At 45.7% G+C, this 21,262-nt stretch overlaps 1 protein-coding gene across 1 annotated transcript; it reads left to right on the top strand.

Annotated features, from left to right (window-relative positions):
* The first annotated feature begins 2,964 nt into the window (after positions 1-2,964).
* Positions 2,965-7,002, top strand: SNTN (sentan, cilia apical structure protein). Its single transcript, XM_054281073.1, has 4 exons — positions 2,965-3,778; positions 4,378-4,412; positions 5,166-5,305; positions 6,736-7,002. Exons 1-4 carry the CDS (start codon positions 3,573-3,575, stop codon positions 6,892-6,894), a joined length of 540 nt encoding a protein of 179 aa, XP_054137048.1. The 5' UTR covers positions 2,965-3,572; the 3' UTR covers positions 6,895-7,002.
* Positions 7,003-21,262: the final 14,260 nt, after the last annotated feature.

Genomic DNA, 21,262 nt, shown 5'->3' with positions numbered 1-21,262 from the left:
CATTTGCATTATCAAGTGTGAAGCCATGGGGGAGAGGCAGGTGCATCTGGTGAGTGTGGTGGGGAGGGGGGAGCACAGGACTTTCCAGGTGCCTCAGAGGCCAAGGAAGGGGCACATTCACCTGCTGGTTTGGGTTTCCCCCATTGCTCCTGGAGCACCAATGCTCCCTCCAGCTCTGCATCCCTCCAGAGTGCATCCCCTGCCCTGGGTACCTCTGGCTCTGAGCCTGCTCCACCTCCTGCCCAGCACTTCAAGGAGACAAGGATGGGTTCAGATGCAAACACAGCCCACAGGGCTCTGTCCTGGCTGGATGGGATTGGGGTTTTTGTGTGTGATATTTTTCCTGATGGCCAGATCTCCTTCATTGTGGCCATTGATCTGCACATAACAGAGCCTCAGTGATGGCTAAGACTTTGAGAAAGTTTGTGCTATTGTTGCATGAATTCATGTTACAATTGCCTAACCTGATTAGGTTAATTATTTCAAATCTTTATAGGCTCTCAAATTGAAGAAGCAATCCAGGCTGTAGCCCTGAATCAATCTTGGCTGAAACTGTGATGTGCTGATATAAGAGGCAGTGGCATCAACATGCATTGCACCTCCCTGTAGTCTGCTCCTGACAATATCTCCAGAGTTTCACAGTTAATATGACAGACAGATTAAGAGCTACTGATTAAAAACTGCCACTGTATTATTTAATCCTTTTTTGAAAAAAGTGCTTCTCATTATGCCATATCATGTCATAAGCATTTAGTCCTTTGTCCACTGGTTTTAAGAAAGATTTTAGTCAAAATTTGTTATGTGCGTGAATAGAAGGTCTACTTAGCTTGTGCTCTCCCCTAACTTCAATATTCTTTTTTAGGAGTTCTTTTTATTCCCTACTTCTGCTAAACCTAAGAGCTTTTCCTTTTGGAATTCTCTAACATCAGCAAGAATTTGTATTTTGCTATTAGTATATATGGTGCTGATTATCCCATCATTTGTCACTGACATCTATTTTTATTATGAAGATCTTAGCATTTTGATATGAAATTTTAACAGTTCAGTGAGGAGGCATCCTGTTTGCTGCATTTACTTCCTGTTGTTACATTTTTATTGTTTTGTCCCCCATTAATGAGATTCTAGGTTTTTAAGAATATAGCTGCCTTTCTGAAATCTAAGTATCCTATAGTAAAACATTCTCAGAGGGAAAATTACTTGGCAATAGTGTTTTCAGGATTAAAGTTCATCTGGTTCCATACCCATTGCCATGGGCAGGGACACCTTCCACTATCCCAAGCTGCTCCAAGCCCTGTCCAACCTGGCCCTGGACACTTCCAGGGATGGGACACCCACAGCTGCTCTGGGTGAAGAATTCAAGCTATTACCTGCCTGGGTGCAAGTTAGCAGCTCTTCTCCTGCAGCTCCTGAAGGGTTTGCTGGTGAAATGAAACCTGAGAGGCCAGGAGGTGTGAGTGTGTCTCCTGTTTCAGGTATTCCCTCCTGCCCCACCTGGGTCATCTCTAAGGGAGTCAGGGCTCTGTCACACACACATGTTTCACAATATCAGCCTTCTGAAATGCAAAAAGCATTTCCTTAAAAAAGGAGGAGGAAGTCTCCAGGAAAATACCGAAAGTGAGGCAGAGGCTGTGGCTTTTTGCAGTGGCAATTATTTTAAGTGAACTGCCTGTAAGGATTTTGCAGTTTGAAGTGGCAGGTTGCGTATTTTGCACAGACAGGATTGTTAACGTGTGAAACATGCTAAAAATTGACCAATAAAGGCACCTGGATATTTCAAACATAAATAGTGTGTACCAAAATAGCTACAGAGCAGATGGCCTGGCTCCACACACACCTTGCTGACCAGAATACTCGAGCTACACGCACAGCCAAAATCTCAATCTTCAAAGCTGATCATCTGCAAAGGCAAGGGTTATCCTCATGCTACCCCTTATCTGTCAGGCACAAGGCTCCTGCACATGTTAATTAGTGTATGCTAGAGGGATAATGAACCCCAGCTTTGTCTGAACTTGCTACTACCCCAGCAAAGCAAATCACCTGTTCTAGAGCTCAGGCTCTCAAAAGTTGGTGAGATTAAAACAACTGTGAGCTGAAATCTGATCTGCAGTGGAAAGATCCCAAAACACAGAGGGCTGGGTTTGCCAGCCCGCTCACAGTACTGCCTGCCACTGATAAACAGGAAATTGAGTCTGTTTCTCACTCTCATTTTTTACCTTGGATGCTAAGACCAAATATCCCCATTCCACATATTGACCAGGATGTAAGGCTTTTCATGCCTCCTTGTATGGTTCAACAGATGTGAAAGGGAATTATCACTTCAACATGATATCAAGACTCTCTCTTATTTTTAATTTTTTTTAGCTGATGGCAGATTACTAAGCCTGAATTCTTGTTTAATTTTAGTGTGTTAATTGATGGAATAATGAGCATTGATTATATGTGTTTTGGCTTCGTCATTGCAATTACAGGCTCTGTTTTATTCATGAGCCAGTCCTAAAGAATGCACTAGAGATCTAAGACAGCTTAAACCTCTCAGAAAAAGGCTCTGAATTGTTTGAGTAATGACACTCTTAGATGGAAAATTAAAGGTTCTCTTTTCCCATGCTTTTTAAGATAATTAAAATCCAGGAACGGTAAGGTGGTGAACATCCTTATTCATTAGCCTTCAGTAATTTAGCTTCTACTAAATGAGGAAAACATTTTAATTCTCTGGGCCATCTGTTGCAGTCTCCTTTGTGTGTCCCGTTACATAAAGTCTCATCATGGACCGTTTTAACATCAGTATTGTATCCTTTCACCAGGAACGATGAGCTGGATGAGGTAGCTGAAGTCACCACCTATTAACAGACCACCCTGGAATTAAACTGCCTGCTTTGTCTTTAAACTTGAAGTTATCCTGTCTAGACACCTCTAGGCAAAGGATCCGCAGAGAGGAGCCCGTGCATGGAGCTAGGCAGTGTGACAAGCTGTGTTTTCTAATAGCAGTATCCATGCCAATAAATAACAAAGTTCACTGGAGCCCTTCCAGTTCCTCTGATGCGCGCCTGCTCTGCCATATGGCTCCGAGCTGCTTGGGGAAGCAGCACTCCCTGCTCGGGTGGGAAGCACAGCCCAGGCTCCCTGCTGGGGCTGCCTTGGAGCTGGTTTGGAGGCAGAGCAGGGCTCTTTGCACTTTGATAGGGAAATAGAATAAATATTAGAGTAGGAGTGTGCTCACCTAGGATAAATGCTGGATCAGGAGCTAGGAAATGCTTGGATTCCAGCTCTGGCTGCAGGAATAACTCACTTTATAGCTTGGGGCAAGTTACATTATCCCACAGCAGGAATGTTTCTCATTAAAATTATAATTTGTATAGATGAGTGGATGCAGTGTCAAAGTTATTCCCGATGCAAAGTTACATCCCCACAGGTCTGAGAGGATCCAGGTTCCATTGAGTTGGGTTTGTTTCTGTCAAATTCCCCTGTAAAATTCAAGCCCCACTGCTTGCCAGCCCAGCAGTGCCTTCCTGCTGCAGACTGGGGTATTTCACTGGCTCCAGGATTCCCAGGTAGTGTTTGCATTATTGATAGGCATGGCTACAAGCAGGCTGCTGCCGCGGGGCAGAGCTTCCATCCACCTGCTTGCTATTGCCCCGTTGCCTGGAGATCACAAACAGCCTGGCCTGGAGATGTGTGGCTGCAGAACAAGTGTTCCCAGTATGAAGCAGTACTCAGTCAGTCAGCCTGCTCCTGCTGCCACCAAAAAAGGCCCTCCAGCTGCTGCAGGCATGCCCAAGGGGTAAGTCATCTCTTTGTTGTGGCATCTGGGTGATCTGCCATTTGTGTTGAAACTCATCATCTGGGTGTGTTTGTCTCTATCACATGCTCTGTAATTAGTTTCCAGCAATTCAGCACAAGGTAAGCAGGTTTTAGGTTTTGATTGAAAGCAGGGGGGTGATTCTCACAAATGTGAATCCTGCTGGAAATAAAAGTTATGTGTTTGCTCCAAACTGAGGGCATTGGTGAGGAGGGGATGGCAGACCCCTCTCCACTTTCCTGGGAATGGCTATAAAATTGAGAAACCTCTGGGGCCTCTTTTATGTTCATGGAGAAATTACATGAGTGTGTTGCAATGTCCCTCACTTAAAATTAATAATTAGCTTTAGTTACAACTCCAGGCTACTCACTCAGGTGAGGGATTAGAAGCTGTGTGATCTTGTGCTTCTTGTAGAGGCCATTTTCCTTTCCACTGTGAAGGAAAGACACTGTCCCTTGGGAAGCCCTGAGTTCCTGGGTGATTAAATAAAACAGAAATGAGCAAGCTCATTCATGGAGAAATTCAATACCCTACACAATTTGCCAAGTGATAATTGTGCCTCTCTGCTTTCTCACCACCAGTGTACCCATTGCCAAGCAGCTGGCATCAATTAAAGGTAAGGGGAGCCCTTCACTGCCCCTTTGGGGTTCAGGTCCTTCACAGCCCACGTGCAGAAAGTTCTGGCAGTGTCACAGGGCTTGCAGAGGCTGTGCAGATCCTCAGCTGGTGCAAGTCAGGAGGGTCTCATGGGTCCCTGTGCCATGTTCTCCAGTGCTGTCACATCTCTTGTGCTTGCCTTTTCATAAAAAATCACAGCATAAATCATCTGTGTAACCCCTGCTAGCAGAGCTTGTGAGCATCAGCAGTTCAGAGTCATGCACAAGGGTGGGATGGATCCAGCCCAGATCCCAAGTTTGCCATAATGCTGAGGTGCAGCACTGGTGCTCAGACAGGGATGCTCCCAAAGGGGCCCTGTTTTCCCTGGTGCAGGTCTCTGGGGCTCCAAATGCATCCAGGAGATGGCCACCATGGCCTGTCCCCGTGGTGTGGCAGGTCCCTGCTGGATGCCCAGGGTCAGGACAGGCCAGGTGGGTCTCAATCCTCAAGCTGTGCCACAGCCCTGGCTCTGAAGGAGAGCTCCCTTCAGGGTGTGATTGCATGGGATATGAGGCATGGTGCTGGCCCATTCCAAATAAAATCTGGGCCAGATCCTCTGTGGGTATAAACAGTTTCAGTCTCATTAACTTTAATGAAACTACACAGATTTCCACCCACCCTGGATGGTTTTAACAGATTCCTTTCAATTATATCTCAAAAGATTTTTGGTTTTTTTGTTGGGTTTTTTTGGATAAACTTTTCCTCCCTCCAGCTCTAAGAAAAGGCTCAGACCTTGAAAAGGCCTTTGCCACAGCAGCTTTGGTGTATAACAACCATGCTGACCCTGAGAGCAAGCTCAGCAAATCTGAAACCAAGAGCTTACTGCAATCCCAGTTCTGGCACTTCATCCAGGTGAGGGGGTCTGCTGGCTGGGTGGCACTGGGACAGCCCTGGGCACTCTGGGGGCAGGAATGGCAGCTCAGGCTCTCTCCTGCAGCTTGGCCAGCATCAGGCAGTCCATGGGGTCATCCCAAGGGAGACTTGAGGGGTTTGGTACAAACAAATTCTATGACTGAGTTGCTTTATGTGAGCCTGTGTCTAACACAGGGCCAAGGGAGGGGGACAGCAACAAACCGCAGCTGATTCCTGCTTGGATTTGTTTAAAGAAAACAGGGCAATTGCAAAAAAAACAAAACAAAAAACCCCAACCAACCAACTAAATGAAAACCCTTGGATGATGACAAGAGGCTGGTTTTAGGAAGAGAAGAAGCTCATGGTATTTAACAAGGTGTGTGGTGGTTTGCCAGAGCACTGGGGGCCAGCCCTGTGCTGCAGAGCCATGTTCTGTGTTCTCTGCTGTCACTGGTGGGGTTCCTGGGAGAAAGGGGCAGAAAGGAGTGGTGAAAAACCATCACAGCAGCACTTGTGGCTGTCAACACCCCACTGGTTTATTTCCCCTCCATAAATTGAAAAAAAAAAAAAAACACCAAAAAAACCCCACCAAAAACCCACAAAAAAACCCCAAAAAGCCCCACCCAAAACAATTATCAAGTGGTAGGAAAAGCTATATAGGACTAATAAAAAAGAGTTCAAATAAGCAAATGAGAGAGGTAATATAATACCTTTACTTCCAAAAATAGCAAGATCACATGACTGGTTGGGGAGGGGAAATTGGCACCAAATTAGAAATGAGGCACCTTATTGAAAAAGAATTGAAAATATTACTGGAAGTAATTAAGCTTGGGATCCTGAGATGGTTTGGAAATTAGGCTAAAAAACTAACCTGGAACTCTAGCAAAGCTTTTTTGTTAGGAAATATAAATAATAGATATGTTACAGAATTTTAATAATCCATTCCAACAGGAATGCCCAAGAGGACCAGGAGTAGCAGTATTAAAGTTATGCCTGTAAAATCAACAGTCTCTGAGACCTTCACAATATGTGTTTGTATATATTTGAATATTAAATTTAAGAGGGTTGGTTGTTTCCTCCTCCCAGTTTTATCAGGACACAGGACACCCTTTTTTATTTAACAGTTACCAGCTGTATCATCATCATTGTCAGATTTTCAGTCATAATTAGGTGTCTTTTAGACATAAAGATATATGCTGGATTCTGATGGAAATTTTGAGGACTGGTTGTTCTCCTTTCTGACTACAATAATATTTCTGTTTGAATTTCTCTTGAAAAACTAATATGAATGTTGACATAACAACCTGAATGGGAAAATAAAAAATACATTAATATTTACATAAGTAGATGTCTTTCTTTTTTTCTAGTGATGCAATAAAAAAGGAATTTCATACTTCTTTTTTTTTTTTTTCATTTAAAATCCTCCATAGGGCCAAGAAAACAAACCAAAATACCAGGAAATTATTTCTTCCTTGGATGAGGAATCAGAGAACAAAATTAATTTTGAAGACTTCATGATCTTGTTAGTCAGTCTCACTCTAATGTCTGACCTGCTGCAGGAGATCAGAAATGTGAAAACCACAAAATGATCTGTGATTTTAAAGAAGAAATGGCCTGGCAGCATGTGAGGAAAGCATGAGTGAGGTACACACAGAGTGCCTGGATTCCCTGTGCTGGTCCCTTTTAAATGGAATAAAGTTGTGTCCAAACCTGGCTGAACTTACTCCTCTCTTGAAACACTCCGTGAAGCTGATGCTCAGGGATTTGTGTCCCCTCCATTTGTGCTTTGCAGAGTGGGTGACTGGCTCCTGCTGGGTGCAAGAGCAGGGAACAGCTGTGGGGCAGCCCCAGCCCAGTTTGATGCCAGGGAAAGGCAGCCCAGGCTCTCCATCCTCTCCCTATGGTGGTGGTGGGACATGATGGAGACACAACTGCCAAAATGTGCAGCTGCCAAAATGTGCAACTCCCCTGGAGTCAGGGCTGCCCAGCTCCCTGGGCTCTCCCAGCCTCCCCAGGGGGCTCCAGCTCTGAGCTGGGGTCACCAGTGATGGGCTTCACAATGGGCAATGACCACAAAACCTGTTCCTGTCTTAGGTAAAGGTTGATTTTAGTCTGAGTGGTTTCCACCCCACCATTAACCCTGCTGAAGGGAGCATTTGTTTACTGTTATTCCCTCCTCCAGCTGCTTTCTTCATTTACAGATCACAATGGAAGGAATCTCAAGTTCAGCATTTGCAGGGCATCCCTGGCAGTGCTGTGCTTGCATAACCAGGGGAGTGACCCAAACATGGCAGCCAGCTGAATCTGCTGTGCCATGAAAATGTGAAAGGCAGAAACCAGATAAGAGGTGATCCAGACCAGGGATGGTGGGAAAAAAGGGTGGCCAATAAATTGTTAGTTTTGGAACTGAGTGATATTGGTTAGGGCCAGAGCCTAAGCATTAAATGCTCATCATCCTAATATTTGGTTTGTTTCCTACCTACAAAGTCCTGGCTCAGAGCCAGTATTTATCCCACTGTGTCCCTTTAGGGCAGAAAAAACAATCTCATGCCCCAGGAACAGAACAGCCCCTGCAAGGATTTAATAAGAATCTACCAAGATGAATGAGCCAGCAAAATGTTGGAGCCTTTTAAATTTTTTCTTCTTCCTTGGCTAGAAAGGGGAAGACAAGAATGATTTAGCTCTGGTGGATAAATTTTTAACAGGAAGGGATCAAACCCTCTAGTGTTAAAAGAGGGAAATTAATGCCTGCTGAGTAATGAGATTTAACTCTTTGACATAAAAAGGCTCTTAGTGTTTTCAGGGGCTAAGATGATGTTTTGTGATGGATTTTGATGTGAAGGAAAGACTACAATAGAAGACCCAGCCAATTGTTTGGAGAAGAAATGTCTCTGTGCAGGGATGGAGCTGAAAGAAGAAATGCAGATGGATGTGGTGGGGTCTGAAATGAAGCTCAGCGGGTAAGGTGCTGGTTTGGGGTTTGGGCCTCAGCCAGGACAGGCCTGGTCTGGAGGCTAAACATTCCCAACTGGTCCTGCTACAAATAAAACCCCTGATTAGCAAAGCCCCTGCTGTGATGGTGGCTGCAAGAACAGGCAGCCTGCAGCCTGTGGCAAGAGGTGACAAAGCCAGCATGCAGTGTTTCTGTCTGTCCTGTCTGTTCTGTCTGTTCTGTCTGTCTGGCTGCCCAGGGAGCATCCCCCTGCTGTCCCAGTGCTGGGAGGGTGCCTGCTCCCATGGGTGCCCATCCAGCCTCCCAGGGTGGGATCACCCACCTTGCTACCACAGTTTAACACTGATACTCTGTCCCTGGTGTTGCTCACTCACTTTCCCTGTCCCCCTGTTTTTTGGCCAGGTAGGTGAAAGCCTAAAATATCAGCTGATGCTCCTTTTCTGGGGTAGGAAGCTGGACTGGATGTGAGTGTCTGGGCAGGTTTCCCATTACTCAGGCAAAGAAAACACAGCACAGCCCTGAAAAGATTGTTTGGGAGCCACCGGTGATGCTGGAAGCATAAATTTGCTAATATCCTCTGTCACCAAAAAAAAAGACTGAAAGGAAAAAATATTGTGAAGCCAATTAAGAAAAAGTTCTTTGAAATTGCTAAGGCTCTAACAGAGTTTTTGTTGTTGCTGAAATGTTTCTAGATCTTGCATAACTTGAATTAATGACTTAAGAGCCTTTTATCAGCCTTATTCACTCTGTCATCTCATCATGTGCAAACCCTTTTTATCCCAATTTGGTGTGTTGTGAGCAACATCCTGAGTCCCTGGCTTGGATCAAAAGCCCCTTGTGCTAAGCATAGTGAAAATTCAAAGTAAGAAGCAATTCCTGAACAACTCAATAGCAAAGATATTCAAATGGTAGGGAAGGAATCAGAGGCACAGGAAAAGCAAGTGAGCAGAGGTAGCAGAGCTGGATTCCAGCCTGCACTGGGCTCCTCACAGAGGCTGAGGCACTGGGACAGTTTCTGCAAGAGTTTCTGAACAAGGTGAATGGGGCTCGATCTGCATGAGCCCTTGAAAGTCCCAACCGATGCTCAAAAGCAGGAGGAAATGCTTGGAGCAGCCCCAGCATCTTCCTCCAGTTAGGAGGAGGCAGAAATTTGCACCGTGACTGTGGAAGATGCTCTTTTATTAACTCGGAGTGTTTGTGCCCTGAGCACTCCCAGCTGCTGGCTTTGAAGCTGATCTGGTGCAGACAGCATGTCTGGCTGCATCCTCAGGGAGCAGACTCTGAGCTCGCTCAAATGCTGCTGTTGTGCTTTGTTTTGTTCCTTGCTTGCTCCTTTTGGAAGCACAGAGAGTTCAGCATTGATTTCTCAGAGCAGAGCCCAGCAAGGGCTGAGGAGCAGAGCAGCAGCTGAGCTGGTGGAATCCTCAGGTTCCTCTGCCTCTGCAAGTGGGAGCATCATGGCAGTGTCTGATACCCCAGAAGTGAACGTGGTGTGAAGATCAGGCAGCCAGGACCTGACCTCTGTGTGCTGGGGGTTGTGTTGGGATATGTGCCATTGGCATTTGGCATCCAAAGTGATGGATGCCACGTCTCTGCTTGAGTTTGGAAAATGAAGCTGGGCAAGTATTCTTACAGCAGGGACAAGCAGAAACATCTACAGCCCAGCCCTGAGACCCTTCCTCCTCCTCCAATGGTTGCCCAGAGAGCCTTCCCACTATTTCTCTGATTTGTTTTCCCAGGAGTATGAGATTTGTTTGCTTTGGCACCTGGGACTGTTGGAGGAAGTCTGTGTAAAGATGCTGATCCATTTGCTGGTGAATTTTTCTTGATCCAGTTGTTCTTCCTCCATCCCACATAATGCTCTTTTGAGGTTTGTCTGAAGAAAACCTGCACTAGCAGACACATTCGGTTAAGCATTAAATGACAGCTTTTTTCTCTGAAGCTGGCAGGGGCAAAAACCACACTGGGCATGGAATATCCACAGGTAAATTCCATTTTTTCTTTGGACACTGTGGCTGGTGTCATGGCATCCCTGTGTTTATACACCACTACGTGGATTGTATAGTGTTTTGCCTAATTAATTAATAAAACCAAATTGCAAAATTGCTTTCTTATTAAATTGATCTCACTGCAGAAATAAGGCTGATTACTTCCCTGACAAATTTTAATTAGGCAGCTACAACAAACTGTAATAAAGAGCACAAATTAAAACCAGATCTTACTAGATGTGGCTTTATCAAATGCTGTGTTAGTACCAGGCAACATACACAATGATTAAACTACACAGAAAAAACTCATTTTTTCTCTTCTGGTAAAAACCTATCTTCTTTCCAGGGGAAGAAGCATTTATATAAAAATGTCACATTAATAACCAACACATCAGTAAGTGTTTATTGGTAGTTGCTTTCCAACAACAGCTCTTGCACATTCTGCCAGACTCAAACATTAAGGCACTCTTTATTTCTCCTCTAATTTTATACTTGTAGTACACATGACCCAAGGTGACTGCAAAGCCTCTGAGGACAGGAAAGGCTTTATTACCTGCACATTTACTCCTCAATTTGTCATTCCTCTTTTAGCTCTTTAGGGCTTGGATCCAGCTCAGCTGAAACCAGAACACAATTTGATAAGGATTTGCATAAGAATTGTAAGCAGAGGCCCACACAAATTAAGCATTAATTAATGAGCACCTAAAGCCTTCTGCTGAATGCAGCCTGAGGCCAAGCAATGCTGGGAGTGCTCAAGTACATGTGAAGGAAAGAGTGGGTAAGCACAGCAAATTAAAGAGAAACGCTTAATTCTTCTCTAATACCTATTCCAGCCCTGGAGACTGCAGAAGAATTGCAGATTTCTTATCCCTGTTAGAGGATGACAAAGGTCAAAAGGAAAGCTCTTCCTCAGGGAGCTGAATTCATCTAGCAGCTCCCAGGCTGTGTTGTGTGCAGGATGCCGGAGCATTAATGGTGCTCTGAGCTGCCCCAGCCTGGGCAGTGTGGGGGTGCAAAGTGGGGCTGGGGGTGTTGGGGTGGGAGTTTGGGGTCTGCTGGTGCCCTGGACAAGCAGGCAGTGCCCAGGGCTGCAGGTTTGTGCTGCCTGTTGCAGGGTCTGGGATGGGAGTGAAGAGACCACTGAGGTGACAGGACAGTGAACTTTGGATTTGAAAAAAGGCTGCAAGAGACTGGAGAATTTTGAAATCTCAAGTGACCTTTTCTTTATGTTGTTCATGCATACATCTAACACATTGGCAAAGGATCCTGAGGAAACTGGCTTGTAGCTCTCATAGGTGGCAGCCAAGCTCTGGACACATCTGCTGCCCCCATCCCACCTGTTATAACCAGAGCCTTCCCAGAACAACATTTTGGCTCCGGTTCTCTCCTTTTTTTTCTAGCCCTGAGAAATGTTTAGCAGTTCTCTCTCAGGTGTTTAACTGGCAGCTCTCAGCTGCTACATATTTCAAATCAGCTCAGGAGTTCTGATAAAAGGAAAACACCCTTTTTTTACAGAGCTCTTGGGAGAGAGGTCAGGGTGGTGGTCTTCCCGTGCTGAGCAGATGGAGGGCTGTTCTGTCCTGCCTTACAGGTATGTGAAATACCTCCTTGCACTTGACATCTGTTAATAGAACATAAAATAAATGCTGGTATTAAGTGGAGATGGAAGGTTGTTGGTGTCCATGACCTAGTGCAGCTGTGTAGCTGTCTCGAGCACAGAACTTCATCCTGCTAGCCTTAGAAAAGCCCAGGGAGATCTTGTTGTTTTGCTTCTTGTTTTTATTTTTTGTTTGTTTGTTTTTTGGTTTTGGGGTGGGCTTTTTTGTGTATGTTGCCTGGTACTAACACAGCATTTGATAAAGCCACATCTAATAAGATGTTTTTAATTTGAAAAAAAAGAAAAAAGCAGCAAGAGCTTAGGAAAGGCAGGACTGTCCCCTTGAGCTGGAGGCCACTTGGTCTGTCTGTGTGCTGTGCTGCAACCTGGGAGCATCTTGCTGTTGGCAATTGTTCCATAACAAGATTCCTGGCTAGATGTGCGCATCCTGGTGGGCACGGGGAGCTTACAGGGACCAAGAGGTGCCCTGAGATCGATTGGAGCTCGCAGCCAGTTTGTCAATGTAACAGGGAGAGCTTGAACTGTAGATAATAAGAGAATGCATGGAAACTGCTGTGTCCTGATTGCTGCAGCCCCCCGGGTGTCTGCAACCACTGGAGAGTGAACGCTGCCCTCGGGGGCCCTCTGGAGCTGTGGTGGCTCTCCCTGAGTGCTGGGGCTGTGCTGGAGATGGGCTGGTGATGCCCCAGGGGGGAATGGGAGGGTTTGGCTTCCCAGGCCCTTGGCTTGCTCTGAAGGAATGTATTCCACTTGTTGCTAACATGCTCCTGCTGATGTTCTCCTATGGAGCCCCACAAGCTGCTGTGCTGCCTCCCTGCACATCTGCCCTGGAGCCTGGTGCCCAGGGACAGATGGCACAAAATGGGGTGGGGTGTTAGTTTATGTAGACCTGTGTATGTATATAAAATAGATCGATTTAAGATATATTATATTTTGACTTATCTATATACAACCTATAATATATGTGTAATATGTACAATATATAACCACTAAGATACACATGCTACATATAAACTATCTTTATGTGCATATAAACACATGAAATCTCTTCCAGTTTTCACTATTCACCTAAAAACTTCATTTTGCTTCTGAATGACTTTCTAGGCCACTTGAGACTGCAGTGAGCAGTACAAATCGCTTGATACATTCCTTTTCTGTTGAAAAACTGGGGCTTATTCCTAGTCTTGTGGGGTTTGGGATTTTTTATCCCTCTATTTATTAATGCATTAAAAGATTCTCCTTCTCATCCTGTGACACCCTAGCAGCTTTAAGTGCCTTGGAGAGGGGCTTTGTTAAAAGCCCTTTGGCATTAAAGCACTGCTAAGTGGAGTAGGCAATCATTCTGCCGGTGTGACAGAGCCTTCCTCTGCCAGGAGACATCCTGGGCCCTCCCTGCTGCTGCTGCCTCTGACAAAGCTTTTCCTCAGCTTGCAGGATTGGTCTGCTAACCTTTAGTAAGCTCTCTCTTAAGCCTCATCTCACAATTGTCATTTCTCTTGTCTCTGGTATTGATGCTAATGAGAGCAGGGTTGTTACCCACCACAGGCAGCTGTGGCTGGGATCTGCAGTGGAAGATCCTTGAAAAATAGGGGTTTTTTTCTTTTTTTAATATCTGTGAGCTGAGGACTGCTTTACTGCCAGTGAGAGTGTAAAGAGTACAAAGCCAGTCTTATTCATAACTTAATATTTCTATTCTCTCCTTTCTTGCTAGTTAGAACCCAAAGGGTGCCAAATACTTCATGAGGGTTTGGGACTTTCCTGGCACACATCACTTTCTTTCCCTTTTTTTTTCCTTTTCCCTGGTTTTTTTCCCCCTTTTCCTTTTTTTTTTCCCCCTTTTCCTTTTTTTTTTCCCCCTTTTCCTTTTTTTTTCCCCCTTTTCCTTTTTTTTTTCCTTTTCCTCTTTTTTTCCCCTTTCTTCCCGTTTTTTTTTCCCTTTTTTTTTTCCGTTTTTTTTCCCTTTTTTTTCCCTTTTTCCTCTTTTTTTCCTTTCCCCCTTTTTTTTTCCCTTTTCTCTATCACAGGCTCCTCCACTGTATTCCAGCCCATTAGTTTGGAGGGAGGGGGGCCACGATGACGGCAGAGCCTTGCTGCTTTGCCATTTCGCCTGTGATGCGCTGCTGTGCCCTGCCTGCCTCTCGCTGAGGTAATTACCGTGTGAAGCCATCAGCTCCTGCTCCAGACACACACCCACACCTCCTCCCCCAGCTGCAGGAGGCAGCAGCCAAGTGCTCAGCTCCAAACCCTGGATTTCAATTATTCATTAGCTAATGGTTCCCCGGGGAGCTAAGGGAGGCTGGGACTGTGAGGAGCCTGTCTGGAAATAGAGTTCAAAGATACAAAGGGTTCGTCTTGGCAAGAACAGATGTCCTGGGGATGCCCTGTGAGAACCTGATTGCAGGAGGTGCCCTGGTCCTGTGGCCAGTGACTGTCCCCTTGTCCTGGGCACTGGGGAGGGCACACCTCAAATCCTGGCTCAGTTTTGGGCTCCTCACTACAAGAAGGACATTGCGGGGCTGGAGCTCCTACAAGAAGGACATTGTGGGGCTGGAGAGCGTCCAGAGAAGGGATGGAGCTGGGGAAGGGTCTGGAGCACAAATTTGATGAGGAGAAGCTGGGGGGGTTCAGTGTGGACAAAAGGAGGCTCAGGGGGATCTTCTGGCTCTCTACAGCTCCCTGAAAGGAGGCTCAGACGTGTGGGGGTCAGTCTCTTCTCCCAGATAACAAGTGACAATAAGAGGAAAGAGCCTGGAGTTGCTCCAGAGGAGGTTTAGACTGATTATTGGGAAATGTTTTCTCACTGGAAGGATGGTCAGGCATTGGAACAGACTGCCCAGAGCAGTGGTGGAGTTTCCACTCCTGACAGTGTCCAAAAAATATGTAAATGTGGCACTTGGGGACATAATTTTATAGTGAACATGGCAGTGTTGGGTTAGAGGCTGGATTCAATGAGGATAGAGATCTCTTCCAACCTAAAATATTCCATGACTCCCCACACACAGATTTGTCCCAGAGACTGTTGAGTGACTGCAGCACCACAGGGTAGGGATGCTATTGGTTGAAGTATCCAAAATAAAAGTGTGGGAAATATTTAACAAGCTTTTTTTTTTACCCCCAGCAAATTTTCTTTGCTTTACTGCAGGGCTCTTAATTTGATGAATTAATGTGAGAAGTGCTAACGTACCAGCAAAGACAGCAGGCAAAGATCTGTCTGCTGATCCCAGACATGACTGATTTCAGCTGTGCTGCTGAGCATGGGATGTGCTGATGCCACTGAAAACTGCCATAAAGATAACAGCAGTGTGTGTGCAGCCTCACAGGAAGGTGTTTGTAGCTTTTCACTTCTCTCCCTCCTGGATAAGACTGTGGCAATTATTTTTGAGAAATAAGTGCAGGATGCTGGGACTGCTCTCAAGTGCACTGGACAGAGGTGCCCACACTGTGAATGTGACACTCAAACCTCCCTTCCAGAGGGTTTCTTTTAAAGCTGTGGAGGATGAGCCCCATCCTGGAGCCTGCTGCAGGCTGTGATTCTCATGCACTGGCTGCCCAGGTGCATCTTCCCAGCATCAGCTTTGATTGCCTGAGGAAAGAAACTCTCAGCTCCAACATCTGCAATTCAGCCCCAGAGAGATGTGGATCTGAAGACAAGTCATGCTCCTGTTACTGTGTTTGAGACTCCAAGTCAGTGTCCAAAGGGGAGAAACTGCCTTGTTCCTGATGTATTTGAGTAGGCAGCTCATTGGCTCAGGCTTTCCACACATACCCTATATAGTTTTAAAAAACCCATTTAAAGGGCATGTAGTGATAGGACAAGGGGGAATGGCTTTAGACTGAAAGAGTAGGTTTAGAATATTAGGAATAAGCTCTTTCCTGTGAGGGTGATGAGGTGCTGGCACAGGCTGCCCAGAAATGTGGATGCCCCACCCCTGTAAGTGTTTAAGAGCAGGTTGGATGGGGCTTGGAGCAATGTGATTTTGTGGCCAGTGTCCCTGCCCATGGCAGGAGGGCTGGAACTGGATGATCTTTAATATCCTTTCCAACCCAAATCACTCAATGATAGAAATAGGGACCTGTTGTTGGGTTCCTACAGTGTTTCCAGAGGCAGCTCTCACCTGGTCACTGCGCTCAGTGATGTGTTGGTTCTTTCACAGCATAAAATAACAATCAAGGTTTGAATATGGAAAAACACCTTTACAACTTCCTGCCTGGTTGAACTTGTCCACAGCAGGTTCTCAAATGATGCATATTGAAAGGGAGCCACCTTGAAATGCCTGTGTCTCAGGAGACCTCCAAGCAGAGAGGACAAGATTGCTCTGTTGCTTTTTTGAAAGATAAATGACCTGACTGCAAGTGACAGTCTGCTCACGTGAGGAGTGTTGAGTCATTTGGCATGAAGCAGAATATCTAAACCATTAAGGTGTGTGGGCTCTGCAGTGCATAAATAAGTTACAAATTAGGGATTCTAAGTGGCTGCTTGCCCCTTGCATGCAGTGCTCCAAGTGATTACTGCTCTCTTTGTCTAATCAGAGTTCCTCAGCTCAGAGCAGGTTTCTAATTTAAACACTCAAGTACAACATTTCACTAAATTAAATCATTGCAGAAATCTGTGTCTCATGCACAACAGAGTCTACCCCCACCTTATATATGACTTTTTCCCTTGACTCTGTAGCACATTTTCCTCTGAAGGGTAAATGATTCCTGATATAAATATGAATAACTTTGGCTTTACAATATTGTATCCTCGAGCAACTCAGGTAAGATGTTTTCTAGGAAATACTGAAAGCAGCTTATAACATAGAGCACATGTGCAGATATTGTAGCAAACACTGCTCCAAAAAGGAGCCTCGTCTGAGTAAATGTCCCTTTATGTAAACAGCTGGCAGGCAAAGCAGTGAAAGTGGCCATCAACACAGGGATTTCTCCTACAGCCCTAACAGCATGTGCATCTTTCCTGCTCTGCCCTGGCTCTCAGCTCTTGGCAGCCCTGCCTGCAGAGTTCAATGCAGACTTTAAGCCTGCCTGATGAAAAAACCACCGTGCTGCAGCTGGCTGTGATCCAAACTGGAGAAGGCTTTGATTCCCTATTTAGTCGTGGAGAGATACTTCAGGTGTCCAGGGCTGAGAGAGCTGATAAATGTTAATTCCTGTGCTTGACCCAATGAAAGGGAGAGTGTGCTGTGCTTGCTAAGTGGTGACACCCAGCAAAAGGTGCATCCTGGGGCTGAGGGATGCAAACAGAGCTTCCTGTGAGTAGAGGGAGAGGATATGGCAAAGTATGTGCAGGGGGAGAAGATTGCCCTTGCCTGCAGTGATTTAACTTGGAGCCTGACATAACTGTGTGCTTGGGCTGGAACTCACAAGCAGTGCCTTTGTAGGGTTTCTTTTTTTCCCCTGCCAGAGGCAGAGACATCTCAATTGGCTGTAGAGCAGCTGCTGAGCTGCTGTACTGGGCAATGAGCACATCATTGCACAGCTGATGCAGCTTGGCTCAATTTGCTGAGCTTGGAGCTGAGGCCATCAATAGATGCCTGAGATAGCACAGCATCCCTGGGAATGGGAATGCTGCAGCCAGCAGATACCCTTCCCATGTGGGGATTATTGGTTACTGGGCTTATCCTACAAGGGGAGTGAAGCAGGCTTTTATATGCATGAAAATATTCAGGTTTTTAAAGGTCTGTGAAATTGTGGCTTAAAAAGGATTCTTGGGGGAGGATTATGGCAGTTTACACTTCCTGGGGCCTTGTGTGAAGGGCCAGCCCTGTGCTTTGCTCATGAAGGGGCTCTCATTGCCTTTTCTGAATCAGTTCTGGCTTTTATGGAGCTCAGCCACTCATCTTGGGAAGAGTTCTATCTTCTGCTCTGTGTTTTTGGCCAGGTTTTCCTACAGAGAGTGATGCTGTCTTGTCTTCTGGCTGACATGGGGATGGTGGTTGTGCAAAACCTCTCTGTGCCTGCCCAGCCCTGAAAACCAGTGGGGAGAGGTTTGTGTACAGAGGAGCTGGGCTTTCCTCTGGCTGTGACAGGAGAGTTCCAGGGCACCTGTGTCAGGATACACCCATATTTTGAGTGTAGTTCATTGCAGAGCAGGGACAGGGCTGGTTTTATCCATGGTTTGATAATCTTTCTGCCTGTTCTGTAACCCCCTGTGCACAAAGCTGGTGAAACACCTCCAGTGTGCACACCCTGGGCAGGGAGCAGCATCATCACATCACACCAGGCTCAGGGAGAGGTGCCAAACACCAGCCAGGTGGGAGCAGCAACCGGGGCTGAGCTGACCCAGTCAGGTGATGAGCTGCAAATTACATCTTTCTCAATAAGCAGTTAATTTACAAAGCGTTGTTTCGTCTAGTTTTGTTGGTTTTTTTATCCAAGTGATCAACAACTCATCACTTCTGGATGTGTCTGCTTCAGACAAGGGACTACTCACAGATCATTGACTGGAATTGTTCCTGCCTTCTGGTTTTGATCTAAACCATGCGCTGATGAATGAGAGAAATATTTTTAAGGACAAGAGGATGGTGGGTGCCATATTTCTGGTGTAAACTGAATAAGGAGGCATGTGCTAAAACTCACGGCAATTTTGTGAGCATCTCTCAGAAATGCCAATCTCCCCTTGGCATGTGAATAATCCCTAATAATGAATAAAGCTGTTGATATACCAAAACAAATGTGAGGGAAGAGTTTGCCAAAGGAGCAGATGCTGTGTTGCATCCCCATTGTATGGTTAAAACTCCCAGAAAATAATTATCCCCAAACATTTTGCTTTTCTATTAACTGAGAATTCACAGAGTTGTCTCATTCTGCAAAATTTCACTTCCTCAGAAGAAGCAGAAAGCACTACAAGTAAGACAATAATTTCTGTCAGTGAAATGAAAAAGTTCTGAAGCATTTTTTGGTTGTTTAGTTGTTTTTTTAAGTAGGAGAAAATTATTTATTACTTTAGCTTCTTTTGATCACGAAGTACATTTCTTTTGCAAGCCTAGGTTTTTTTTTCTTTTAATTTTTCCTACATTTTTCCCAGTCAGGCCACTATACCCCCCCCCAACAACATTATTATAGGAGATACTTGCATTCTAGAGCACAATTACCCTAAGAGAGACTCCACAGAGTCTTTCCTGATCTTGTTGCTGGGATCAGAAGGTGAAACCCCTCCAGGTGTGTTGTTCAGAAACAAATCAACCTTTGCAGTGTGCTGGCTGTGCCCAACTGTCCCTGTGAGCCCAGCCATGGTTTAACCCCCAAAAACTGCCATGCTCCCATGGGAAGCACCACCAGTGCTGCTGTAAACTCCTTGGGCAGAGTGTAACCTGCTATACCCACATGGGGCTGCTGTTCTAGCTTGGCAATATTTTTATTTTTGCTTTGCCATGGAATAGAATAAAAGGAATAAAAAAACCTCCCATGACAGATGATTGTGTATGTGAAGTCTTACAGGAAATAACTCTTCCTTGTTCAGCCTGGAGAAAAGGAGGCTCAGGGGAAATTTTATTCTCTCCAAAGCTCTCTGAAAGGAGGTTGTGGACAGATGGGGGTCAGCCTCTTGTCTTGGGTGAAAAGTGACTGGTCAAGAGGAAACAGCCTCAAGTTATACCAGGGGGGTTTAGGTTGGATATTAGGAAATGTTCCTTCACAAAAAGGGTTGGAGTGTGGGAACAGGGTCCCTGGGGAAGTGAAGGAGTCACCATCCCTGGAGGAATCTAAAAAACACATAGACATAGACAAAAGGCACATAGATGTGGCACTCAGGGACATGGTTTGGTGCTGGGCTTGGCAGTGCTGAGTTAATGGTTGGACTTGATGATTTTAGGAGGTTTTTCACCCTGAATTACTCTATGATTTTTGCAATGGCTGGTATATTTGCACTGTTGCTTTGCAAGCCTGTGTTGGTCAGTCTCCATGCCAGTGTTGTCTCTGCTTTAGGCACAAATGCTGCAGCCCATGGGCAGAGGTTTCAGTGGGCAGACACAGAGCAGAATTCAGCGCAGTGGGCTGGTTGAGATGTCTGGGTTGGCCCCATCCAAGCAACCAGGCTGTTCTGGCTCTGAGTCTGCAGCTTTCATGGTGCCTGGTATGTCATGGGAGGGCAGGGATTGTTCTGCAAGTGTTCTGGAAGATGTGGGGAGCACCTGCAGCCCCTGGTTGTGCTGCCCTGGTCAGCCCCAGGGCTGCTCGTTGAGCTCACACTTGCTGTTTCTCAGACACTGAATTGCACCCATGGGTTTGGCAAGAGCTGTGTGGGTTTTACCCTGGTAACACAAATGAAATTAGCATGGTTGATAGGCTCACTATCCAGTCCTAGTCCTTTTAATACATTTTGCTCTCTAAATGGGAGGTAGGACTCTGCCATGTTGCACAGACAAGTTTATCCAAAAGCAGTGACCAATAACTCATCCCTAATTGCAGTGAGCACAGGAGAGTACCACACACATTTCCAACCACTCTGAATCCTCAGTGCAGAGCTGCTCCAGTCCCCACATAGCAGATTAGCTGGGAGCTCTGGAGGTCTGTCCCACCAGTCCCACTGATGGATGCAATTGCCTTTTACAGGGAGGGCTCACAAAGTGGCTGCTCATCAGTGTTCCCTTCAATGTCAGTTGTAACCTGTCAGGCACTGAAATAAAACAAGCTGTTGGCACTGCAATGTGTATTTATGTCACCTTCTGTGCACATCATCGGTCCTATAGACCACAGGAATCCACATAATCAATTTACTCACTGCAAAAAGCTGCAATTTGCGGGACTGACATGGCCAAAATATTAAAACTCCCCAGAGGGGCACTGCCCACCATCTAGACAGCCAGACACCTGCAGATTTCACCCTTTAGCTGTTAAAATGGGTTTCCTTTGATATTGCAGGTACAGCCCAGGGCTGTGCCATTCAAATAGCTCAAACATCTCTTTTAGTAGTATGAAATCCAGTGTGTTAAATTATTTTTCTCAGGACTTTAACCATGGAGGGGGAAATGGTATAAACATCTTTAGCCAGAAATGCTATAGGGGAACTTGAACCCCCTATTTGACCTACAGGAGTCTGTTTGCCATCATTTTAAACACAAAAATCCCCAGTGGAGGCAGAGGTGCTGCAGGGCTCCAGCTGCCAGCAGCGCTTTGTGGTGGGACAGATGTCCCAGTTTGGACTGGTCAGGAGGGGCTGAAGTCACAGCTCCGGCGTTTTGCTGGTGGAGGAAGATGTGAAGGAATTGCCGATAGAGGAGCTGCTCTGTGATGGCAATACCTCAAGGTGCCTCCCACAAGGTGTTTTGACTACCACCTATCTGGTAAAGGTGTGAGAGTCCCTGCTCATTGCTGGAACTTCTGAAATTTAGTTGTGTGTGTGTTTGTTTACTCAGCCTGTTAAATGGGCTCAATAACTTTGCTGTTGCACAATCCTAAAA

The sequence above is a fragment of the Melozone crissalis genome, unplaced genomic scaffold, assembly GCF_028551555.1.
Source record: "Melozone crissalis strain CALT ecotype California unplaced genomic scaffold, PUWL_Pcris_2 ptg000029l_1, whole genome shotgun sequence".
Classification (NCBI taxonomy): Eukaryota; Metazoa; Chordata; class Aves; order Passeriformes; family Passerellidae; genus Melozone; species Melozone crissalis.
The sequence above is the reverse complement of the archived record's forward strand: the minus strand, read 5'-3'. Positions and strand labels throughout refer to the sequence as shown.

Coding starts and splice junctions, on each gene's coding strand:
- SNTN (XM_054281073.1), top strand. CDS start 3,573: ATGGCTACAAGCAGGCTGCTGCCGCGGGGCAGAGCTTCCATCCACCTG. Junction 3,779..4,377: donor GCTGCAGGCATGCCCAAGGG/GTAAGTCATCTC, acceptor TCTCACCACCAG/TGTACCCATTGCCAAGCAGC. Junction 4,413..5,165: donor GCAGCTGGCATCAATTAAAG/GTAAGGGGAGCC, acceptor TCCTCCCTCCAG/CTCTAAGAAAAGGCTCAGAC.